General features: G+C 41.2%; 1 protein-coding gene across 1 annotated transcript in view; it reads left to right on the top strand.

Annotated features, from left to right (window-relative positions):
- RBMS3 (RNA binding motif single stranded interacting protein 3) overlaps window positions 1-27,089 on the top strand; it is an 860,525-nt gene that overhangs the window by 223,519 nt on the left and 609,917 nt on the right. The window contains exon 3 of the mRNA XM_063125041.1: window positions 14,587-14,760. Coding sequence (XP_062981111.1) covers window positions 14,587-14,760 — 174 coding nt within the window. The remainder of the gene's footprint in view (window positions 1-14,586; window positions 14,761-27,089) is intronic.

The following is a 27,089-nucleotide window of genomic DNA, read 5'->3' as shown; positions in this document are numbered from 1 at the left end:
CTTTTAAAATCTATTTTAAAGTGTTTCGTTCTCTTTTTATTTTATTTTATCTTGTACACCACTCTGAAATTTTCAATGGGGAGTGGTGTATAAATATTGTAAATAAAATAAATAAATAATCTGATGCAGATACTGAATATGATAAGAATATCCTGGAAAAACGAATATCCACACTATTAACGTTTCATTTAGGGGTCAGGCAGATGGCAGCTTTCTGTGCCCATGGTAGGGCGCCAAGTGCCCTGAAAATGAAGGCGTTTCTGGAAGACACTTCTCCAGACTGCAGAAAGCCAATCATATTGCCTGCACAGGCTGCTAATTTCACACTGGTATATTTCAGATGTGTTTACTGTAGCGGGAGTTGCATGAACAAGTGTGGCCATGAAATTTAAAATCTTTACGGTAGCATTGTCTTGACAGTTTGGACAGCAAGCCCAAAACAAGAGAGAATGCCCTTGTTTCACAGGAAATAAACAAATTAACTATCCAATGTTTTTTAAAATCCTTTTGACTGCTATTGACTGCTAATAGCTTAAGTCAACTGTGTTTGTGAGAGCGGTACATATATTTGTTAAGTCTCATATACTATACACTTCACACAGAAGATTTACTCTCTGTGTACAATATTTTCTTTCTGAATGGATGTTTCCCCAGATAATGTTGGTTCTTGACAATGGTTGGCCTTACTCCTCCTGCATTTGGCCTTTAAGAACATATGTAGACCCATGCTGGATCAGACCAAGGGTCCATTCAGCACTCTGTTCACACAGTGGCCAACCAGCTTCCTTTGGGAAACCCACAAGCAGGACACGGAGCACAACAGATGTTCTCCACACATGTTCCCCAGCAACTGGTGTACGTAGGCTTAGTGCTTCTGATACGGGCCTTTGATAGTGTTCAGCTTTGGGGAGGATTCGCTTGGCAGAGAGGCAGAGCAGTAGGCATTTGAACAACTGCCCGGGCCAATGCATTTTTTCACAAAGAAGTAAGGTTGTGTTACAGAGGGGTATTTCAGTGACAGCGTGTATTAGCTTGGTCCTTTGCTTGTATTGCTTTGGGCTCATTTTCATGAGTCTATTTCAACAGAGGTTGGTACTGAATTTGCAGACTCTGATCGTCAAAATACTTGGGTCTTGTGGACATCAGTTGAGCTACAGCATAATTTTAGTGGCAGATCTGCAAAATGGTTTTTTTGTAAAAATAAATAAATCACCTTCTTTGGGGAGTGTTAGGTGGGCTTGGATATGTGGGAGTCACTAATGCATCTATGTATCACCTCTCAGCTGTCATGTATAAAACAGTAATGTACCGAACTTGAACGCAGGACTAATGTACATAGAAAGCTGCCTTCTACCAGGGCATACAATTTGTCCATCTGTTGCTTACTTCAGCCTTCCCCAACCTAGTGCCCTCTAGATGTTTTGGACTTCAACACCCATCAACCCTAACTAATGTGGCCAGGAATGCTGAGATTTGTAGGCCAACCTACTGTGATTGGTATTGCCAGCTTTGCAAAATTGAAGGCGATTCTCATATCTGCAAAATCTAGAAAAATTAAGGTTGGTCCTCAGAATGACTAAAGAAAGAAAATGTAAACTGCCTACAGAACTGACATTGGAAATATAAATAAAGAATACTTAGTGTATGGCATAAATGATAATAATAATTCTGTACTATACTGCATAATCACTGAATATGTGGCTCTTAGCTAGGTTTGTATAGCTTGCTACCAAATTATTGCTAGAATGCATTCCCTTTAATGGGTAATATAATCACTGAAGCAAAACAAAAAAATGGAGAGAGAACATGAATTATTTAAATATCAGAAACTATTACACCTTAATTGCAAATAAGCACCACTTTGACAGAAAGGGGTAAATGACTCTATTTGCTTCATATTCTTGCATCTATCCATCCTGTTCCCAATCTAATTGAGTTCTTTGAGGTGTAAACAACTAAAGGACCCTCTAAGGAACATCAGGCACTAGATGGAAATGTATGGTCAATTGATATTTATTTATTTATTTATTTATTTATTTATTTATATACCGCAGCCGAAGCTGTCACAAAAATTAAAACCATGAAAACCATTCTGTTCACTGCCTCAAGATTTGGGGTTGCTAGCCAAATCTTTCAAAAATAAGGGGTGGTTGAGAACTGCAAGCAAAAATATTGTCCCATCTTTATACCAAAGAAGAAATCATGAACTATGTTAACAATACTTTGATCAGACAAATTAGTACTTAAAATATTGGAAGCAAGCTTTCAGGACACACAGGGCTCTTCATCAGGTTGAACGTTTGGTGTGGTGGTGAAGGAATGATGTTGCTCTTCTATGACCACATCCACCCAGCAATATCTTAAACACCTTTGGGCTTGTCATTTTTATGACTATCTCTTCTTTATGGTAAGCCGAAAGCCTTTTAACCAATAAGAATGAGTTTGTACAGTATGAAATAAGGTCTCATCCTCTTGCTAGCTAAATTAAAAAACAATGTTGAGTAGCAGCAACCCTTGACAAGGGATGACACATGAGATTTAAGTCCTTGGCTAATTATAGGTAATTGACTTATACTTCACTCTGATAGTTTCCAAATTGAAAAACCAATCAACCACACTTAATTGCCCACGTCCATGGCCAGTCAACAGCCAAAAGCATGTTGGTACTCATGCTAATCAAATAAGGCAGCAGGAACAGGGCAATACGAGCGCTGAGGTATATGCACAAGGACATCCCTAATTCACATATAATCCTGAACACAATGCAGCAGCAGCATGTTTACTGTCTCTTCACTTCATCTTGTAATTTCAGCACCACTTTGCCAAACAGGACTATTCTGCAACAATGGGAATAATCAATACATCCCTCATTATAGTTCGGTTTGCTTGGGATGGACTAGTTTGTTTTCATTAGGATTCGGGGTACAAGTTCTAGTGGTTCTAGCATCTTATTGCCTTTGTAAAAAAAAAAAAAAGTGTGTGTGTGGGATTAACACCAAGGGAATTGGAAACCCCCCAAATTTGGGAGGAGAACAGCAAGAATTTGCTAGGAAAGGAAGATGTTTCTTTCTGTTCAACTTGTTGTGGTCCTTCACTCAAAACCTGTAGGGTTCGATCCAGACTAAGGCCTTAGCTAGACCTAAGGATTATCCCAGGCAAATGGAGGGGTCGTCCCTGCCTGCTCCTGGTATCCCCTGTGTGTCATTTGGATGTACAGGGATGATCCCGAGATATAGGCCTGGTATAGCCATGGCCTAAGAGTGAAATCCAGTGAAGTTTTTTCCATTGACAGAATGGCTACTGTCAAAGGAAATGTATGTGTCTCTCTCTGTGTGTAATTTCACATCCCTCTGTGTATCCTCAAAATCTGCTCCATAGGGTTGGGGGATCCTCCAGAGTATATTTTTGAGGGGTGCAGTAGGCTGCTAAGGGGGAAGACAGAAAAAGAAACTTCTGTTACACAGGTTGACTTCTTACACAATATTGGCTTTTGCCTTAAGTTAATTGCACTTATGGATGCATTGAAGTCAATAGGACTTAGGCTAGTCACGGCTAACTTTTCACATCGATTTAAACAGGACATAAGTACTACTAACTTAAACTGGATCCCACTTGTAGTCTCAAAATAGCGTGCTTTGAATGAAGGACCACAAAAAGTGGAATAGAAAGGGGGGAAATGGTGGTGGGATGTGCAATCATGATTTCCAATAAACTTTTGCATTCTAATCATCAAATTGAGGATTTATTTATTTCAACAGAAGCCAATTCAAGCCTTGTCAATAGCTTTTCTGATTGTCACAAAAAATATGTTGATTCTAACAGGGCTGATGATGTATGATTTTAGTTCTCGCCACTGATTTTCTCAATCTGCCTTTCTTTCAAGAGATACAACATCACAGAATAAGTGACGCTAGCTGTAGTGTTTCTTTTCATTGCTGATTTCCACACGGTCACATGTGTAGCAGCAGGTGTTGATGCAAAGGTTATTGTTGTGTAGCTGTCGTTGTTACCATAGTTTCTACAGCACTTTTAGTGCAATCCCGTGCAATTTCCTCAGATGTAAATCCTTAAATTCCGTGCTATTCACGGGACTCTAAATAACCAAGGGTAGCCCTACATGGTGTAGGCCATTAGAGTACTCTAACCTCAAGGTAAAGAAAGCATAATTAATTTTAACTCAGTGGTTCTGTTGCATTTAGAAAATAATGTATAATGCTGAGATTTAAAGCAATATTTCTGTGCATGAAACAGGATAAACACCAACAAGATTCTAATGCTGCTTCATCCAATTTTATAGTCTTTTAATGAATGTCTTGAATAATTTTTTCTCCACTCCATGATACGGAAGCCTTAAAATATCCAAAGTCAGTATAGCCAATTGTTTTGAATACTTTGAATGTTGAAAACAAATTTGAGAAGAGCTTAGCATTTTTTATTCCCTCATCTTTACCATCTCTCTAATCCCTTTATAAGCAACCAAGATTAGTAAAGATATGGCAGGCATTGCAATCACTCTAAATAAGAATTTGTATAATTTGTATAAACAGTGCTTTTATAGCCTGGGAAGAAGATGGGATGTTCACATCACTGATATGTTCTAAAGGAGGAATCTTATTATGACAGCTTGGTCAATTGTTCCAGCCGACTTTGCCCTCTAATCCCACACGACTGGCAATACAATGGTTTGGAAAATTAATAGCTATTTCATCAGACCAAGTACCAATTTGTGCAGCAGATACAATTGAAACAATATTGTCAAATGTTCACATTAGATTAAAACTATGTCCTGATCTTGTGTTTCAATACTTGAATGGGGGCAGCTGTATATTATTAAAGAGCAGTTTTGTCAAATGTTCACATTAGATTAAAACTATGTCCCACCGGACCATTGGCGGATCGTTGCAGAGCGGAGCGGACCCGATCCGAAAGTTGCGGATTGGGATCCGAAGTTGATCGGGGGGTCCGTGCACAGCCGTAGTGCTTACTTCTCTTCTTGCCCATTGTGCTTCAGAGTTTATTAGAACAAGCCATTAGATGGCCCCTGTCACCCTTTAAGGAAGCCAAGAAATCTGTGGTGATCCAAGACATTTTGCTGCCTGAAACAAAGCACAAATGGTGTCTTCCTCCCCAGCTACATCATCAACACACTATTTTGGAGAAGCTCTTGTGGGGCTGCGTTCCAGTGGTGGGCAGTGCCAAAGGCAAAAGTGGTGGGGCCAGAATACAAAAGCTGGGAAACCACCAAACAATTGGTGGTCAGAAGGGAATTGGCTGGGGGCAGGGTAAGAGGGCACAGCTGTCTGGGGAACCCAGAAGTCTGGATTGGGGGGCCAAATTTGGAATCTAGGAGGGTGAGATTGGGAATCCAGGCCTTAGGTTCTCCACCCATTCTAACATCACTCAGACACCAATATCAGAATTCATCTAAAACACACACACACAAGACACACATATTTACCTTTGAAAGGAGCACTCAGACAGCATAGGCACTCTTTTCTTCTCACTGTCGAAAAACAGGAAAGCAAAGCACATCTGACAGGGAAGGCAGCAAGAGCTGGTTCAGACAGAATGCCAAAAAAGTTCTTACGTAATGCTCCAAACCCTCCTCTCCCTCCCTTTGCACTTGCTGATTTCTTCCCTGGATTCCTAGCAAAGCAGAAGGTGCCATTTTGTCCAAACTGGGCAACTTATGATTTGTGCAAGGGGGTAGGGACAGGACAACAAAGCGTGGTTTGGCATTCTGTCTGAACCAGCCCAGTATTTGGGAATGCCAGAGGCAAGACATGGGAGATCCTCCCCCAGCCACATTCCTGTTGCTACAGATCTGCCCATGCAGGGGGCTGGTTTGGCATCCAAAAAGGGCAGGAACTTGGGAAATGGGGTAGGTAGCCAGATAAACTGAAGAATTACATTAAAATTGTATTGAACAGGTGAAGGAAATATAGGATTACTGTGAGGCTTCACAAAGTGCCCGTAATGGTGAATGTGAGGGGATGACGGCTGGATGTTAAATGTATTGGACCAGTGGTGAACCTGGCATTGGGGCCTGAGTTCCCCACTGTCAGGGACAGGGGGTAGATTTGGTCACCTACCCTCCTGTCCCTGGGCAGTATCTTACTTTTCTTGCAGTAAAATATGGCAGCCATACTTTTACATGGAGATTTCTCTAATGTCCCAGGCATGGGGGTGAAGGAAAGCTTTGACTCCCCCCTGCCCTGTGTCTTCAGTTGCAGTCTTGTTAAATTGTTCCACAGAATCTAGCATTTCAAATTACAGTTTGAACACAGGGGACTCACTGCAGCTAGAATGGAAGAGTTTTTCCAAGCATGTACACATGTTTGATGTATTACTATTGTTTCATTATAGTTTCATAATGGCAAAATAGGAAGAGGAGGAGGAGATGAAACAAGATGGGAACAATTCTGCAACTTTAAGCATAGCGAGTTTTCATGGATAAATAAGTAAATATATTTGATTGACTTAAATCTTATTGGATTTGTGGTTTTCCTCAGTAAAAGTATTGTTAGGAAAAAAATGAGTGAGTTGTAATTCCCAGGGATATCAAGTAATAAGATCCAGTAATAACATAAATTATTATTCTATGTTCCTCCGTGGCTTTTCCAGTCCTTGGGGAAACTTGCAGATATAAATAATATCTATGTTTTCTCTACCTCATAAACTGTGCAGTCACTATGTCCACATGGGAACAGAATAAAGACAGAGCATAGTATCTGTAAGTGTGTCATGAACGTCTGACCCCAATGAGAACACATTGTGCACCAGCTGAATTTTCGAGGTCATCTTCAGAGGTAGCCCCACATAGAGCGCGCTACAATAATCTAGTCCAGATGTAATTTATATTTTATTTATACTAGTTTTTTATATTGCTTAATATCCTAAAATCTTTGGGTGCTAAGTAGTTCATGCATGACCAGAGCCTGATCCATATATTTTTAGGAAAGTTCAGAGCTGTCGTACCTGGCTTGAGATGAGAAAGGCACTTGTGGCTACTGGCTTCACCTCTCCTTCAACAGACAGTACTGAATCTAGAAAAACCTAAAAACTCCAAAAACTCACTTTATCCATTACATCATCCACTCATGTACATCATCCACTGGGGTGCCCAAGGCTGTTTTTATCCCCAAACTGGGCCTGAAATAGTTTGGAATTGATCCGAATAATCAGTTTCCTCCAAGACAACCTGGATTTGAGAGGGTGCCACCAAAAGATAGCAATAATTGTGCCAGACATGTCTCGGGTGAGTACCATGTAATTGGTATGCCACCACTGAAAGGAGCAATAGCTATCCACATCATCTCTGAAGGTGGAAGCATTCAGACCAGACCCTTAGAAGATGATATCAGTTGATTGGCAGCATCATAAAGAATATGGCACTTGAGTACTATTTTAATAAGAGGCATGTTTTCAGACGACTGTTGCTATGTGGACTTTTTTCTGGCATTGAAGACAACATAGGAAATGCTTACTAAGAAATATTCAAGGTTGTCTTTTCAACCTTGAAGTCTAGAAAGGTCCCCTTGAGCTTCTCTATGGCTGAAGATGATGCTGTGCATCTCATTTCTTTTAGTTCAGCCCATGATTCTTCAGCAGGAAACATATGTTCTTTGTGGATCACTTCCAGGCTCCAGGGACGCCCTTCTACCTGTTATTTCCTCCTTTCCTCAAGGTGAGGCAGGAGGGGTGGAGTGTGAGCACAGCACTCCAGTTTTCTTATTACTGAATGTTACTATTTATATTGGGGGGGTTTCTGGCAAACTAGTCTGGAATCTTTATGATGAAGGGCACTATAGAAATCCTATAAAGAATGAATAAATAAAATGTAAGCAAATGCAGCGCATTTTTATTTTTGCCCTGTGTGTGATGGCAAACAGTCCTAAGGTATTTTCTATGGAAATTTAACACATACACATACACGTATGAACACACACAGAGAGAGAGAGAGAGAGAGGGAGAGAGTTCTAGTTCTCTCTCTCTCCCCCATCCTCTCTGTGTGTATTGGAACCTCTCAAGATAAAAGAAGCTTAGAGTGAATACTCTGGAAACGGCACTCAAGTGAGCATTCAAGGAAATATTTTTAGCTAGCTTATCTCAACTATTAGGACTGTCTGTTATATTGGATTCCCTAATTGCTTGTGTCACAGCTTTTCCGCCAAAGGCTTGGTAGTGCTGCCTGTAATTGAAAACTTTATTTTCAAATTCCCTTCACAGGGTATACCTGGCAAGAGCTCAAAATATTTCACTCCATGATCTTTCTGCTATCTGCGCCGAACAACGGGTATTACCCAATGTCCTTTTCAAATCTGTCACCATGTGGTTGAACCCTTTTCTCCCCAAGGGGACTGGATGGAAATCTGAGATTCAGCGCTAAAGCTGCTCACAGAGAAAGAGAGGATAAAATACTGGATGCAGAATACCACCAAACTGCTTGCAATGCATTTGTAAGCCCCAGAGAATTTTAAGATGCAGTTTGGGGTGTGTGTGTGTGCGAAAGGAATTTTTGAAAGGGAGAAAATGGATGGGTCTATAAGATTCTGCCCATGCCCCACTTGGATCACAGCTTTCATCTGTGCAGATGTGGATGGAGACAAGATTTATGAGCCTTTTCTGACTATTTAGGAGAACTGCTGCAATTTGATCGCAGAGGGAAGAAGAACTGCATCCACTGGGACACGCTGCACGTATAGTTTGCTTTGCTTTCAGAAGAGTTGCTTTTACCTCCCCTCTTCTTTTTTTACCATCCACACAGCCAGATATTCCAAGTTTGAGCTAATTAGCAATCACATTTAGCCTCTTAGAAAGCATGTATTTTGTCTTCTAGATATGTCATTGCCAAATTTCTGTCATTTGGGGGGGGGATTTTATGTGTGTGTGTGTGCCCATAAATAGGACTTTTTAAATCAATCAATCAATCACATTTTGATACATTTCAGTCCCAGCTTTACTCCCGTATTCTCCTTTAGACATATTTGCAGCCTCATCCTAATCTTGCATAATTAGTAGTAAGTTCCTTCAATGGGACTTACTCCCAAGACAAATTTATTTTATACATTATTTATTTATTAAAATTAATTATAGACTGCCTTTCATCATGAAAGATAACAAGGCAGTGCATAAATGTGGGTGGAACTTCAAAGTCAGTAGTCTTTGTATGGATTACTAGTTCATGTGCCTTCTATTTTCTAGGGCTGTGCACGGACACCCCCCCCGAACCGCTTCGTGGCCTGATCCAGAACTTTCGGATCAGGCCCGAACCACTTTGGGTCAACCCGACCCTCCCCCGCTCTGTGGAGCGAGATCCGGAGGGGCGCATTGAGATTTTGCCCCCCTTCCCTACTTACTTGCCTCCGCGGCGGGCGGAGGAAGCAGGTAAGTGGGGAAGGGGGTACAAAACGGGGGCTGAATAAGCCCCCCTCCCCCTGCCCCTTACTTGGCTCCGCCACTGTCACTGCACAGACTGCGGCGGTGGCGGAGCCAGGTAAGCCCCCCCACTTACCAGCCTCCATCGCGGTGCGTCGCAGGCTTCAACTGAGGCCCAGGCCTCAGTTGAAGCCTGCGACGGACTGCGACAGACACAGGTAAGCCCCCCTGCCCCCTGCCCCCTTCCCTGGCTCCACTGCCGGCACCAGGTGAGCCCCTCCCTCCCCCCCATTTACCTGCATTTGGAGCTCCAGATGGAGGCGAACCGCTTCGTCTCAATCTGCAGCTCCCCCGACCTGATTCGGATCTGCCTTTGGCAGAGGTAGATCGGGTCGCCGCTACAGATTCATGATCTGAATCGGAGCAGAGCACAGCCCTACTATTTCCTACTGGTTACCCAAAGTGCACTGATGTCCACTAACACATGATAGTTTGGCCATCTGACACTTCCATCATGGATGAAGCCATGCCTTACAACACTATGGCCCAGGGTTGAAAAACTCAGATTAGTGAAGCAAGAACAAGTAATCTAGGACAGTCTCAAGTTGCTGGTTCCTCTGGTAGGGTGGCTGCTTATACATAGCCCCAAAAGATGAAATACATCACCAAACAAGAGGACAAAAGAGGGCACAGATTTGCACATTTAGCAATAATTACAATGATTTAAATAGAAATACAATTCATCTCACCATAATGGGGAGGCCTGTGTGCCTGCCACTTAGTCTGCTGTCCAGGTCCCAAGTGCTGATGGAGAACTCCAGCCCTTGTTCTCCCTTTTCATGGTTCTTTATCTTCAAACCAAACTTAAGCTGGACAGCTTTTCAAATAGAAGACTGTCCTCAGACAAACGTTCAAACAGAGGACTGTCCACTGTAAAATAGGAGACATGGCCACTCTATCCTTTGAGCATAGGACTGTTTAAGCCCCTGAGAAGATCAAGCAAGCCAAAACACAGACATGGGCTTCTACTACAAAATTCAAATTGTCTCGCTCAGTTTTGTCACATGGGATGTCTCATGATGGGGCCTTATGGGACTGGCTCTTACAAGAAGAACATAACATTATCATCACTGAGTGTGAAGATGTACTAGATTCATAGATCTATCCAATTTTCATTTTATTTTGCTGAGCTCTTTTTTATGGTAGAAAACTTGTATTTCCGCTCATCAGCAAGTTCAACCTGCTATTCAGAGTTAAGAATTTTCTGTCTGTTTCACCCACCCACCCACTGCTAGTGTGTGGTTCAAGGAAACCAATATTACTCTGGGGTAATCATATTTTATCATTCTAGTCATTTGTGGGTTAGGTCTATAATTTCTACTGTGGCATATTTCAAGTTGGAGCATTTTGTATCTCAGCCAGAGGCACCTACAGCAATGGCATCCATTCCTGCAGTGGCTTTTGTCACATCCTGTAATCCTCCGGGACTCAAAAGAGAATATGCTGGTAGCTGAGGAGAAATATGCCTAATAAGAATCTCCAGGCACAATTCTCTCTTTTACGGAACTATAGAAGAAGTAGCCAAAGGCAGAATGCTTTTAATAATAATAATCCAGGGATTGGAGAGTCTCAAATTGATGTCTTTTCCTCAGCCCACTCATGCTTCTGAGAAGTTCATTTTAAAGGCTTAACAACCAAGACAGCATGGACTAAACTTTGGAAGTCATTTACACGCCCCAAATATCTTTTGAAGTCTGATGCAAGAGCCAAACTTGGAAGAAAGTTTTGACCCCTCTCATTAATATGTCAGCCGCAAAAAGGCAGTGAAAACAGCTTGAAATTTTCTGACAAAAATAATTATTCAATGTAGTCAATTAAGTGTTTCAGTTACTACTGCAAGAGAAGACTGAGGGGAAGGGAGAGAGAGATGATTAGTTAATTCCATATATCCTTCTAAAGTCTTTTTATGGTCAGTGGTTCATATGTCATTTTAAACTACAAGACCACATTAGATGCTGTTAATTGAGATGCATATGCAGTGCATGGTCTCACAAAGACATAGAGCCAGCACTGTTTAATTAGCAAGGACACTAGTCTCCTCTGCTACCACCCTTCAGAATTTCTTATTCCTTCTAAGCTTCACTGCAATTCTCACCTTAGCTGGGAGAAATGAATTTTCCAAGCAACTACATGAGGTTTATTACATAAGACTGAAATCACACAACCTTACTGGGGCTTTCTTCTTCCATTTTCTTTGTGGGTTACAATGGGCTACTTTAGATGGCGGACACTTGATTTGAATTGAAAACTTCCTTTTTTTGCCAGTGTGCTATATGTTCAATGAAGCAGTGTTTTCTAGTGGCTGCATTATAGTGCAATTCTGGCATTATGCACTGGCGATATGCCACATTAACTTTTATTTCAGCTTATCTCCTATCTTTTAAAAAGTGGGAGAAAGCTCAAAAAGTGTGGGAGATCCTCTGGAGGTTGATGATGACAGCTAAAGGACCAGCAAAGTTCCGTGAGTGACCAATCATGAAAGTGCAATAAAAGCCTCATATAGAAATGCTCTAGATTGGTCCCTGTTGGCAGTGCTTAGTATTGAATGGGCAATTAAGACCCATCAGCTTTACCGAAGACCTATTCCTGGTGGAGGTAAAAACTTCTGGAACTGGTTAGTTGATATGGATCAACACAGCTCCCTGCATTTTTGACTCTTCTTGGGGCGTGGCTATTGGGACTGTCATGATGAGCGCTTCGAAATTTATCACTTCATGTAAAATTGAAATCTGCAACATCCTGGTGAAATTATGCATATTATTTAAATGTAAATAAGAAAGGGAAATGATGGATAGTTGGTGATTGTCAAAGTTTTCTGACTGTTTAAGTGTCTGCCAGCTTGAAGCTGAAACATGCTGTATTACAAAACAAAAACTAACAAAAACCTTGTGCTCCCCACCCCCGCTCAGTGCACCATGCCCGGTTCCCGGCTTCTCGTGGTTACTCACGAGGAGCTGGGACAAAAATGGGATGCCCGGCCACACCTCCCGTGGTCTCAGGATCATCCTAGGATTACAGGAAGAACCAGGATTAAAATGTAGGGCCATATCCCAGGGCAAGAGAGGGATCATCTCTCCCTGCTCTCGGGATCCCCTGTGCATCATGTGGATGCACAGGGATGATCCTGGGACGATCCCTGGGATATTGCACTGTCTAGACATGCCCCAAGACATTCTGTTACCTGAGGCAAACGACAAGATGACACCCACCCCATTCCACATAGAGAACCCAACTGCACTTGTAGTTGAATCATACTTCAACACTGATGACATGGCAGTGTCCTGCACCACACCCATGGGCAGCAAGCTAGGAGGTAGAGGACGGTGTGGTAAATACAGCTCTGTCCCCCAACACCGTGCTGCATCTGTGCATCTGTGAGCATTTACTGCCTGTGATGGTCACCTCACTTCCCCTAATAGGACCTGACCTGACTCCAAGTCTGGGATATGGGCATGGCTATTCTTATCCCAAGCATGGCACTGGGTATAGAGGGTCTTCTGATCCCAGCCATTATAGTAAAACCCACCTGGAACCCAATGCTTTGTTTTCCGTTCTGATGCAAATCTGCTGGGAAAGATGAGATTTATTTTTGAGGTGAGATGTGAAAGATAAATAATAGGCCACAGAAAAGGGAATTTGTTTTGCATTCCTTTGGGGAAAGGGTCCCCCCCCCCCCCGCAGCAAAGTCTTTCTAGTCACAACCTTTCCTTTGATTTGCTAAGATTCATAGTTTTATAAAAGGTTTATTTGAGGGGGGGAAGGCTCCTTTAAGTATAAGGGCAGCATTTCCCTCCAAAAAATCTCTTCAAAATGAACAAAGTAACCACTTGTCATATATGATGACTAATGAGACTTTAGCGTAGCCTTTAGTATTCATTTGGATGCTTTGTGTTTGGAGAGTTGTAAGTTAAATCTTTAGAAATCACACTGCAGGACTCACTGACAGGAGACAAAGAGAGCAGCTCTGTTTGAGATGCTGGGGCCAGATCTACACCAAGCAGGATATGACACTTTGAAAACGCTTTGAAAACAGAATATGCAGCATGTCCTGGGCCCCAATGGTTGTTACTAGTGTTATAAACCATTTTAAAGCAGTAGTGTAGATCCTGTCTGGGAAGGAAGGGAAAAAACTGCTCTTTTAGGAAAGACTTCCTTATCTGTGGGATATAAGTGTACACAGGAAGTCATGAAAGCCTATTAACCTTGGATCTGTATTGTATTTCTTAGTTACGGCATCTTTGCAGTTTTGAATTTAAAGATACAATTAGAGCCACCATCCACTTTCATTTTGTTCCATCTGCCTTAAATGTTGGAAAGACAAGGTATAAATGTGGGAGTTTGTCAACAGTCGCTGCATTTTGTACATTCGCCACAACATAGATAATGTCAACTTCTGTGATCCTCTTTGGTGCAAATTCATCGTTATATTAATTTTAATAACAGTGTGATGTTGTTAAGTGGTCTATGTCTCTAGGAGTGGGAGTCTGGTGGCCCTTTAGATGTTGGGACTGCAACTTCCATCAGCCCTAGCCAGACTAGCCAATGTGAGTGATGCTGGCAGTTGGCAGTCAAATAACATCTGGAGGGCCAGATGTTTGCCATTCATGCTCTAGCCCTTGAGGAGTAATTATTACATAATCCAGAATTTCTGGATTCTTATAAGAACATGAGACATGCCATGCTGGATCAGACCAAAGGTCCATCTAGTCCAGCACTCAGTTCAAAAAGTGGCCAACCAGCCATCGGCCAGGGACCAACAAAACAGGACATGGTGCAATAGCATCCTCCCACTCATGTTACCCAGCAACTGGTGCACACAGGCTTACTGCCTTGAATACTGGTGATAGCACACAATCATCAGGGCTAGTAGCCATTGATAGCCTTCGCTTATCTTCATTGACTTTTTCAATTCTTCTTCTCTTTCCTATAAAACAGCCTGGTGCCCTCTGGTTGTTTTGGATGACCCTTTCCATCATCCCTGACCATGGGCCATGCTGGCTGGGGCTGATGGAATTTCTAGTCCAACGCTTCCCAAGGTTGGGAAATGCTGCTATAGAACATGGATGTCGTCTAAAATGCAACATTGTGTGTGTTATGCAGAGTCCAACTACTTGTATTTTACATTGTATTTTCTTTCTCTCTTGGTAGTCCAACTCCACAGTGAGAACATACCAAAACAGTAAATATCGAGTGACCATGAGCCCTGGGTTTAGTTCACAGTGGAACAGCAGCCAACCTCTTTGGAACACCTACGCTTTCCCAAGGACAAGCTTGCACTACCAGTCCCAAGCTAGCTACACCTACTGTGCTGGACATACTGCGGTGAGTAACTAAAGACCTGCTTCAGTGAAATATAAAAGGACTCCTCATCACAGTTTGAAACAGGAGTGGACTTCACTAGCATTTGCTCTCTGCCCAGTGTAATTGGAACAGTTAGATTTTATGTGCATCGGCTATAATGATTCTATAACCTAAACAGAAAAGATTGCCTTGTGTAGTTACGACTCCCATTGCATTGGTTCTGTGAAGATGGGCTATGAGTTAGTAGCATTGGCAATGATGAAGAGGAGGGTGAGAAGGATGTTGTAGTAGTACTAGTAGTGAAGATGTGTTAATTGTTTTCTATTCTAGTCTTTAACTTTTGTAGTAGTGAAGATATGTTAATTGTTTTCTATTCTAGTCTTTAACTTTTGAGACATGCCATAGCTAAATGAATGTTCATTGGGCTTGAAAGTCTGTAGAGTTTTAGTTAATTATAATGGTTCTTTGGTAGAACCTATTATCTTCTGTCATCAAGTTTAGTCAATTTGCTCAACACGCTTGAAAGGGAACATAATTGTGCACCTTTGTGCTGAGCTGCTGCACATATTTGTACCCAAAACAAGTGATGCTGAGTAGGAAAAGAGTTGAGTACATAACGTAATGCTCACCTCATCCTCTTGCTTGAATGTCTGCGAAAGCACCATTGTGACTGTTGTTATTAACATAGTTTGGAACACCACTATCCAAAGCTTGAATGCACTGCTAAAGAAAAGAAAAAAACTACACGTGTTAGCTTCTAAGAGAGCAGACATTATGCTCACCACAGGAATGCTGCCAGAAACAGAACCTCCACGGTAAACTCTCCTGTTCCTCACCTAATATTTAGGAATGCTCATTTATGATGTGGGGTGGTAACATTGCGACTTCCTGTACTGGGTTGACATTGGCCAAGGAAAGAAGTCACCATTGAGATTTTTTAGCACCCTCTTGGCTGGCATTAGAACTGCTCCCTCTCTATGTGCTGATCCACATATTCATGCACGTCACTTGAGGATTTGGCATGGCATGACTTGCAGATGAGTTTGTGAACTGTGTCCTTTGAAACATATTGTGCATGAAGTGATGTCAGGTGATATGAAAGCTTCGTCTGTGCTGTTTGTTGTGGGAGGGCTCTTCCACACATCCGAACTGCCATTTGAGAAACATGTGAGTGTGAACTCATCCTGAAGAGGTCAACAGGGTAAAGTCCTGCCAATATGTTCCTTTTGCACCTCTCTGGACATGATCTTAGCTCATTTTAGTTTCAGTTTGGGAATGCTGCGAATTAAAATTGATCAATAATCATAGGATGTCCTGTTACTTACAGGCCCTGTTCACATGTCATGCTCAGCCACGGTGGGTTAATGAATCCCTGGGCTTAGTGGCTGCATGCGGCAGCCATTTCGAGTATTCAACTGCAGCTTGTCGAATCGTGCAAATCTGGCAAGGGTGGGTTGTTGACATGGTTAACAATCCACCTAGAACCCATGGGCTGTTTCATGCTTGTGGGTGGTTTGTTAATCATACCAACAGCCCATCCTCACAGGATCCATATGACACAGCAAGCCATACCTGGGGCCTGAGTAAGCAGCCTGGAGCGCCTGGGCACTGCAGCCTTTCATGGCAACCGCGATGATTGTTTCAGCAAGAAAGTAAATATATAGGTTTTACATTATATATTGTAACAAGCAGGATGAAATACCTTTTGGACAACTTGAGATTTGCGTGAGCTGCTTTCAATCTTCTGTCTTATTTTCCATGAAATGTTTTATTGCATAGCTTGCTTAACATAGTGTGGGATGAATGAGAAAATTGATTGCAAAGGAGATAGATAGTTACTGTGCAAATCTGAAAGCACCTTTAAATATAATACCAGTGAGTGTAGCACATTTCCGTATTAGAAGCTGTCATTTGCAGCATTCCTTTAATTTTAGTTTGTCCTTGAGACTGTCAACAGTTACTGCTGAAGAGCATTTCCAGCATTCTCTAGTATTTGTAAGAATGCTAAAGAAAATCAAGTCAGAGCACTGTTGAACCTGACTGCCCCCTATGCACACAAATGTTATAAGATAAAATGCCTTGCAGAAGTTTAAATCATAATCCATTTGCCAAACTTTGCACAATTAAGTGCTACTGAAATCAATGAGAATGTGACCACCTAGCAATGAATAAATAGCAGGGTGCGAAGTGGAAACTGGTGGTTCCAGTGTCAGTGGGGTGGTGAATCAGCTCTAGGTTTTAGTCAGAACCAGTCAAGATTTTAAGCACCTTGGATAGCTCCTTTAGAGTATAACATACCCCCCGACTACCCCACCAGTTGGCTCTGTGCATCACAAGATATTTTAGGACTTGCCTTCTATGAACATGATACACCCCTCTCTAATATCCCTGTCCCACTTACAGAATATGTCAAAAACAGTTATGTCAGGGATTTATTTGTTTTATATCCCGCTTTTTTCCTCCAAGTAACCCAAGGTGGCATACATAATCCTCCTCCTCTCTGTTTCTATCCTCACAACACTCCTATCCCTGTGACGTAGATTGGGCTGAGAAGCTGTGACTGGCCCAAAGTCACCCAGTGAGCATACATGACCAAGTGGGGACTAGAACCCGGATCTCCCAACTTCTGTGTCTAACATTTTAGCCACTGGCTTAAGAGTGTTGTTCGGGTTCCGCTCCTTTGGACTTTGGGCTGATTCTGACCAATGGATGCACAACTAAGGATGTTGGAGAAATTCGAGATGGACTAAAATGAGTTTGGATTTCTAAGAATCTGACCTGAGGAATCCATGCGGAGTCCGCGGACAGCCCAATTTATTTTTTTTAGATTCCCAAAATTTATGCAGATGCATTTGCAGGAAAATACACAAATGTCTGTTGAGACATATGCCATGCTGGAAAATATAACTAGGGAAAAGTCAAATAGAAAGGGGGACAATACACTAAATGTTACGTACTAACATAATAAATTGAATTGTTGTGAACTTTTTTTACGGAATTATTTGTGTATTTTCCCACATAATGGAGAATCTGGGCATCTCTTTACAACCCAATAGAAATTGGAGTCAACAGCCTCCACACAGTGCAAGCTAAGACCCTTGCTGCTTTCACTGAACTGCAAAGATCCAAATATTTTAGATATTCCTTACTTTAGACCCTATCACTCCATAGAGTTTCTTATCCTGTGTATGATGGAAGCTTCCCTGAGTAATGAACAAAAAACACAGCTTAAAGGTTTAAGAACATAAAAGTATAAGAAGAGCCATGCCGGACCAGACCAAGGGTCCATCTCGTCCAGCACTTTGTTCACACAGTGGCTAATTTTAGGACTTTGTTCACACAGTGGCTAAACAGCTGTTGACCAGGATCCTGCAATTAGGACATGGTGCAACAGGACCCTCCCACCCATATTTCCCAGCAACTGTTGTATATAGGCTTACTGCCTCTGGGATGCTATAAATCAACAGATGTGTTGTAGACCGACGCAGGAGAAAACCTGGGGCATGATCGGAACAGACCCCTGCCCCCCCCCCCAATTCTAGCTGCTGGTGTCTTAAAGAAAAATGTTTTCCTTGAAAACTATCTTAGAGAAGTAAAGGCTCAAACACAAGCTTATTAAGCTTCTCTATAGAAAGAATAAATAGAGGGCCCACCTCCATTGTGTTGGGTTCCTTTAGGGGGAAAGATGTCAAGCAGCTCAAATAAATGCATCTCTCAATTAGCTTCTCCTACCTTCCACACTTCTTTGCATCTGTAGCAACTGTCCCAGTGGCTTCTAAAATTGCTTTTGCTGCTGCCTCTTTAGGCCAGCTTTTCAAAGCGGCAATCTCATGCAGTTAATTCAAATCAAATCAGCTTATCAGCTTGGTTCATTGTAAGTCTTTCATAACCGCTCGTGTGTGACAGCCCATTAAAACTTGGCTGGGGCCTTTAAAACATCACACACACAAAATCTGCAAATATATTTTGCATTCAAGCTTTTGAGCTGGCTGGGCATATTTGTTTTGTACTATTAACCTTTGAAATTGAGCCTCTTTGCAGGGGTTGTAGGGACAAGGCAATGGGTAATATGCCAGTTTAGCTGAGGTAATTTACCCCATTTTGCTACATACAGGATTAGTTTTATTGTTTAAAAAAATCCATCAGAAACAGGTGTTGAGGATGTGGGCCTTAGTGCATATTTTGCCCAACTATTTTGAAAGGGTCAGTTCATATTTTATATGTCATTCTAAACAGATAATCCTAATGTAGGCAAACATAGATACAACTTTGTATGTGAAATGTGGCATTAGTGTTCATGTTATTAAATAATAATAATAATAATAATAATAATAATAATAATGCAAACACAGGCTGCTGTTGCATGGTCTTTATGTGTACATGGAAGTAAACACACTGGGTTGGATTCAGATTTTTAATCCTCAGAGTAGACCCATTGAAATGATTTGCATTTAAATTACTTATGACTAACTAAACTCCCATTCATTCCATTAGTCTGTTCTATGTATGACTAAGAGCATCTTTATATTAAGGAAAAAAAACCACACCCTTACCATGTCTTCTTCTTCTTCTGGGGTCTTTCCGTATTGACTATGACTTCTTTATACAAAGACAAATGGTGACCACATGATTTGTAATTAAAAACTTTCTCTCTCCATAAAGTTCAATGAAACAGCACCATCTAGTGACTGTATGATATCCTGCGTTATTTTTAAATATTGTATTATGATTGATTTTAAAAACAAAATTATCGGGGAAAGGTGTGGGAGATATCCTGGAGGTTGACGGCACCATGCAAAGGACCTGAAAACCTCTGTGGGGAGCCAGTCATCGGTATGCAATAAATCACTCATGTAGAGAAGCTCAAATTATGGATCCAACACTAGCACTTCACATATGACTCAGATATAACGTTTGTATAGATGGAGTGGGTCCAAGGGTTGGAGAGAACCAAATTTGTACTTACATGCTTGTTCTCATATAAGAATAGTTCTTGAAAACAGTAAAACCAGCTGCTTGAGTATTTTATTTACACCTTGATAGAGGACTCAATCTATATCATCTTTCATACTGTTTGCCTCTTTAATCGATGGTGCAGCATTGTCTGCCCCATCCCTCATGCTGTATAACATCTACATGAAACTGCTGGGGAGGTCGCCTAGGAATTAGGAGTGAGGTGTCATCAATGTGCAATATGCATCAGTACCCAACTCTGTCTCTCCTTTTTATCTGAGTCGGGTGTGGTAATGGAAATGCCGAACAGGTGCCTGGAGAAGGCTGGATGGAAATGAATAAATTGACATTCAATATAGACAAGATGGAGGTAATGTTAGTAGGTGGCTCAAAGGATCCGGGAGGTGGTATTCAACTTGTTCTGGCATGGGTTACACTTGCCCTTATGGATCAAGTTTGCAGATGGCTGGTCTGGCTGGGTCTGGCTTTAATAGTGGAGGCTCAAGTGAAGTCTCTGGCATAAAGCACATTTCATCAGTTAGGCTGGTGCACCAGCTGCAGCCCTTGCTGTACAAAGACAGCCTTGCTACAGTTATTCATGCCCTGATTATTGCAATGTGTTATACATTTGGCTTCCCTTTGAAGACTACTCAGAAATGTCAACTGGTTCCAAATAAGGAAGCCAGATTATTAACTGGAACTGGCCACTTGGTTGAAACATACTTTGCCAGGACTAAAAAAGTCTTTACTGGCTCCCAATATGCTTCAGGGCACAATTTAAGAACCAAGCATTGACCTATAAAGCCATGTTGAGCTTGAGACCATGGTCGCTGAAAGATTGCCTGCTTTGATATGAAGCTACCCATTGCTTAAGTTCATTTGCAGAGGTCCTGCTCCAGATGCCTCCTCCTTTGGAGGTTATTTGGGTGGGAACTCAGGAGAGGGCTGCTTTCTCATAGTGCCCCACCTTTTGAATGCTCTCCCAAGGAAGATAGGACTTTTTGTTGTTGGTCAGACTGGAAAGCTCCAGGCTGACAGGTAGGGTAAGAACAATTCAAATGATAAATTAATTAATTAGGTGCCAAGGAAGAAAACAGCAAGGAGGACACTCTCCTGGTGGAAAGGTATAAAGAAGTTGTGCACCTGCATGTCCCATTATGACCTCTAAGTTCTACTGAGGTGTTTTCTAAATAGTAGCATCCAAAGGCTGTATTCAGAGGACAAGGGGATGTGGCATAGTGGATGTGGAAGCCACCACACAATTGTAGAGATCCCTCTATTTGGAAGTCACCAGAGCAACAGTTGGGTCTTAGTTCTTATAGCTGGATTTTAATAAAAATGTATGGGAGTGTTTTGTGTTACCTATTTGACTTCAAAATGACCAGGATGAGAATTTATATGTATCACAATCCTAAGTAATCCAGTATGGTGTAGTGGTTAGAGTGTTGGACTGCGTCTCATGTACGGGTAGATTCATGTCAGGAGAGGCATTTCATCAGGTATTGTGGTCCCAAACCATGTAAGGCTTTATAGGTTAAAACCAGCACCTTGAATTGGGCTTGGAGACATATAAGCAGCCAATGCAAGCGAGCCAGAATTGGTGTTATATGGTCAAACCTCCTTGTTCCAGTTATCAATCTGACCGCTGCATTTTGCACAAGCTGCTTCCCATATGCTGAAGTGGGATCAGGATATTGAAGAATCTATCCCTTTCTCAGCTTGGGAAGAGCCCTAGCAAAAGGGACACCATTTCTCATTTAACATGAACAACAAAGAGTCTCATGACACCTTAAAGACTAACATATTTCTTATGGCTTTCATGGACTACAGTCCAAAGACTAACACAGCTACTCCTCTGGAAATTGCTACTTACAATGGACATTAGAGAAAACTGTTATAAAGTGCTATCAGTCCTAATTCCATAATTTTTGAATAAAGTAAGCAATAACTATGCTGGAAATGAAGGCAGTTTCCCACCCCACCCCCATCTTTGCTGATTATGTTCTTAGAGTTATGCTATTAGGCAAAGAGATATTTTGGGGGAGGATAAAAAAATGCAGTGTAGCAAATATTGGACTATAAGATACAAATTGACTCACTATTCTGTACTTTTACGTCAAGGATAAAATGCATCTTAAGGACCGAGAAGTGGTGACATACACCACGTAATAGAAACAAGAGGGGAAAAAAATCCTTTAACAAATGGTCTGAAAATATATAAGGTAGGTCTTAATCAGGGATGGCCCTGCCATATCCAGTAGGAAGGAAGCTGTATTGTATCTGTCCGTATATAGTCCATTCCTGCCAGAATTTTACATCCTCCTGTTACATGATCTATTTTTCTTGGAATTGATGCCTATATGAATCTATTGTTACACAATTATAGTTTATGATGTATTTTTGGTAGTTCTTGGTTGCCATGACTTGATCCTGTATGGCTATTAGGAATCCTTCTGTTTCAGGAAATAGCTTGCCCTTCCTAAGCCATTCAAACAATTGTTTTGTTTTTTTAAGGGTTCTGTATTATGTTGGAGTGCTTCCTATGTAGTGCTTTTTGTGCCCATTTTTCTTTTTTCTCCGCAAATGTGAGTGGTCACGTTTGGTCTTCATTTTGTAGTGCTAGGTTGCGTGAGGCGAAATTTTTATCTGCTTTTACTATGGCTTTATGAATGGGGGTGGTTTTAGTGTGAAAGAATTCTGAGTGATTTTATCAATTTAGCATCAATTGTGTCAATGTCCAGCAGACCTCTTCCTCCTATTCTTTCAACACATGAATTGGGATGGAGCATGCGGTGTTTTGTGAGTTCGGTGCAATCAAGTCTGCTTATTTCTTAAAGATCAATGTGTGACCAGTGTATGATTCTGAATGAGTATCTGAGGATGGGTATTGCTATTGCGTAGATGTTGATGGCTTTGAAAACGTTTTTAGAGTTGAGTTTGGATTTTAGGATTTGCGATAGGCAGCTTTGATACTGCATTCCTAGTTGAGTTTTTACTGTGGAGTGGTTGATTTTCGTGTTTTGTTGGAATCCTAAATATTTGTATGTTTCATTTTTTTAATGTTATCTAATATTTCATTATTTGGTGTTTCTTCTTCTTTCCGTTCCCCCCTTTCTATCTGTAGCATCTTGCATTTTCCTATCTGAACTTCATTTTAATATCTGTGGTCAGTTCTTCTATGATTCGCAGGAGGGCTTTTATCTGTGTCAATATTAAAACATAGATTTTGATGCCATCCATATATAGGTTGTTGTTATTATTTACTACATTACAGGGTACTGGAGATGCTTTGTAATTGTAACTGATAAGATGATTTATTTATTTATTTATTTATTTATTTATTACATTTTTATACCGCCCAATAGCCGAAGCTCTCTGGGCGGTTCACAAATGATGGGGGAATTGGTAGTATTTTTGTCTTTTCCTATAATCCGTTCAAGTAATGGCATTAATGGGGAAAACATTTGCTGTGTGTATCTACGTAGTTTTAATTCCAGACATGTGTACAAACTATTGCAAGTGAAATAACATTCTATGCGCTATCAGCGGTGAGCCAGGCTTACAAGAGGACTCATTTTTGTTATGGCCCCATTATATTCTGTTTTACGGCAACTTAAAGCAGGAAACATCGGTGATGCAAATAAGTTGCAGCACATAACAAAGTTATCATTTATGCTATTGTTGACAAGCATCCTTTAAATCTGGAGACAGCCTAGTATCCCAATAAATGTAATAAATGGATAAGTATTACACTGCTGTGTAGAGATAATGTATTATTATTATTATTATTATTATTATTATTATTATTATTATTATTATTATTTATTTATATAGCACCATCAATGTACATGGTGCTGTACAGAGTAAAACAGTAAATAGCAAGACCCTGCCGCATAGGCTTACAATCTAATAAAATCATAGTAAAACAATAAGGAGGGGAAGAGAATGCAAACAGGTACAGGGTAGGGTATGCCTCTGTATGCCAGTTGCTGGGGTACATGAGCGGAAGGGTACAGTGGAACTCATGTCCAGCTTGTGGTCTTTCCATTGGAGCATCTGGTTAGCAAGTTTGCAAACAGAATATTGGACTAGATAGGTCTTTGGTCTGATTCAGCATCTGTCTAAACATCAACAAGTCTTACATGCAACCCTTTAGCAACCTATTTAAAACCTTGTTGTTGTTGATGATGATGATGATGATGATGAAAATAATAATAATAATAGGATTAGTTTGGGTTACCAGAAGGACAGGGCTCCTGTATCTTTAACAGTTGCATAGAAAAGGGAATTTCAGCTGGTGTCATTTGTATGCCTTCAGCACCTGGTGAAATTCCCTCTTCATTACAACAGTTAAAGCTGCAGGAGCCCTGTCCTCTTTTGTATGTGTTCACTGTATTCTGCCGGAGGAGCAATCCCCAGATTTGCTTTGGTGAAATTTTGGTGCCAACTCTAACAACTAACAATTGCTTTACGACACAAAAAGTGATGTAACAAAGGGGAACGCTTAAGCTTGCATTCATGTATTCATTTTGTCAGACTCTGAATACATCCCTATGGATTTAATGAACCACCCATGAGTGCATTTAAATCTCACCACCCATGAGATTTAAAACTCTTTTTAAATTGTTGTACTTTAATGTTTAAGGAGCACCTTATATGTAATTATTTTTTGTTAAAATACTTTTTTGCAAACTCAATTGCCCTGTTTCCCCCCTCCCCCTTTATGTCCAAGTCAGACCTAGCATAATATCTTTCTTTTTTACAGGTTGGAGTAAAACACTCATGGAGTAAGTTGTTTTTCTAGCTGACTATGAAAGTTGCCTTTTCTTTAAATCTTTTCCTGTACAGCTAGTACTTAGAGTCTTTTGTCTAGCCAAGTGGGACAGGTATAATTACTCACCTCTGAGCTCTGGGAAAGAGAATATAATTCAGTGCAGTCTTCCATAAGGTAGTGTAATTCATTGTTACGTACAATGTTACTTTATGTTAGTCCATGAGCCAGAATGGTTGGTCATTAATATTTCAAGAAAATAAACAAGATAGACTTTCTTATTTGATAGCTGATGAGCACAGTAAAATTATTAACCACAATGGCCATCTGTAATTAGTAACTTTCATTGAAAAATACATCATAATTGTGTAAAAGAAAAAGAAAAGCCAAAAAATACATCATACTTGTTTATGGGTATAAGTTTGTCCTCTTTTGCCCTCTTAGAGCCCTGAAGCACTCAAACTGACCAGGAAAAAAAATTTATAATGTATTGAAACAATTTTGGAAGCAATAATGAAAAGATGCAGATCACGCAGTGCAAAATCTGTAAGTCAGGCATGGAAAAATCTTGGGTTTTAGATTTCAGTTATGGATCAAATTGTTCATAGGTGTTCCTCATTTAGCCTGTTACCTGACACTGATAATGGTTGGTCATAACGCCATTGAGGCAACATTTCCTGAGGCAACATTTCAATGGGGCCACTGTGCTCGTGCTGATTCTCTTGTGCAAATGGGATCCACTGTCTGTACAGCAGGGATTTAGCACTTCATAAAGCAAGCCTTGAAATGAACGGAACCATTAGTTTCTACATCAGGACAGGTTGGCAGAGCTCCATGATGCAAATTCTTGCCCCATTCCAGAAACTAGCATTTATTTCCTCTCAGTTTTGTTTCCTATCCAAAACGCTAAAGCCCTGTTGTGCAAGAGGTGGATCCCACTAGTGCCTGAGCATCACTGAATACTGTCCCTGGTGTACAACAGGTATTTAATGCTCCCCCTCACTTTGTCAGCACAGTTCCTTCCCAAGACAGGGCCCTTTAAATCGAGTGGTTGCCACTCATTGGAGGGAGACAACCAGATGCTATTTTTCAAAATAGTCTATGACCCTACTAAAATTATTAGCTATGATGCCTGCTGGTGATGTGTAGCTTTTACTGAAAAACACCGTTCTTGTGTAAAAAAAAAAAAAGAAAAAAAAAAAGGGGGGGAGCCAGAAATCATATTCAAATATGAGTACAAGGTAACAAAACAAGTTGATTAATGCAACATATTCTAGGAGAAATAAAAGTCAGAGAGGTGAACATGAAAGAGAACCTGATTCCATGACAATACTTCATATTATGGTATGTCAATACCATACCTGCATTCACAAATCCACAAAAACAGCAAAGGTGAAGTACATTTCCCCCCTCAAATCTTTTAACTAAAAGTCATTGTCGTTATTACCTCTTTCAAGGATAGATTCAAAGAGGTCTTCACCAGCTTGGCTATCACATTGTTGTATGTGACATATTGCTGTGCATATCAAACCTTTCTTCATACAGATACATACAAGCGCAGCACAAGGCTGCTTGCACCTGCAAAACACAAGAACCTAAAAGAGCCAGGCTGAAGCAGACCAAAGGCCTATCAAGTTCACACAGTGGTCAACCAGATGCCAGTGCGAAGCCTGGATGTATTATATAGGGCATGTCAGGGCGATATCCCAGGGATCGTCCCGGGATCGTCCCTGTGCATCCACATGATGCACAGGGCATCCTGGGAGGAGGGAGGGATGACCCCTCCCTTGCCCCAGGATATCGCCCTACCCTACATTCTGATTTTTCCTACGGTCTTGGGATGATTCCGAGACCGCAAGATGTGTGGCCCACCATCGCAATTTCCCCCTGGCTCCTTGCAAGTAACTGTGAGGAGCCGGGACCTGGGCACAGGACCTGGAGCTCTGCAAGTGCTCTGTGTCCATTGGGGCGGGGGGCGGGGGGGGCTTTTTATATATAAAAAAGACTAACCTTTGTTAGTCTAACCTGCGTCTTTAAAAAAAACGGTGGCTGCAATGTCCTCTTCCTCCTGGGATGCCGCAAACTGCGTGTGGACTGAGGGGGATGATCTCATGATCATGAAATTGCGAGATCATCCCCCTCAACCCCCTCGTCTAGCCATGCCCATAATCATCATGGTTAATTGCCATTGATAGCTTTATCCTCCATGAATTTATCAAATCCTCTCTTAAAGTTGTCCAACTTTCAGGCCATCTCTACATCTTGTGGTAGCAAATCCCATAGTTAAATATGCACGGTGTGGGGAAAAATTCCTTTGGTCTGCTCTGAATCTCCCAGCATTCAGCGTCACTGGATGACCATGGATGACATCTTGGCCTAATACAAAGTACTGCCAAGAAATATTCAGCCATTCTCGTGCTTCCTACTCAGTTTGATCCTCCTGAGAAGGATTTCTGTGAGATTTCTTACACCACCTATTCCACTGGAAACAATTCAATTGCAAAAAACACATTCACCCTGAGCTTTCTCTGTGCTGCACATATATGCAAGCTACGGTGGTCAATCTCAACTTTATTTTTTGGTTTTTATCCCATCATTTCCCTGTCTGATGGCTCAATACATCTGA

The sequence above is a fragment of the Elgaria multicarinata genome, chromosome 1 (assembly GCF_023053635.1).
Source record: "Elgaria multicarinata webbii isolate HBS135686 ecotype San Diego chromosome 1, rElgMul1.1.pri, whole genome shotgun sequence".
Lineage (NCBI taxonomy): Eukaryota > Metazoa > Chordata > Lepidosauria > Squamata > Anguidae > Elgaria > Elgaria multicarinata.
Note: the sequence above shows the minus strand (reverse complement) of the source record. Positions and strands in the feature narration are given on the sequence as shown.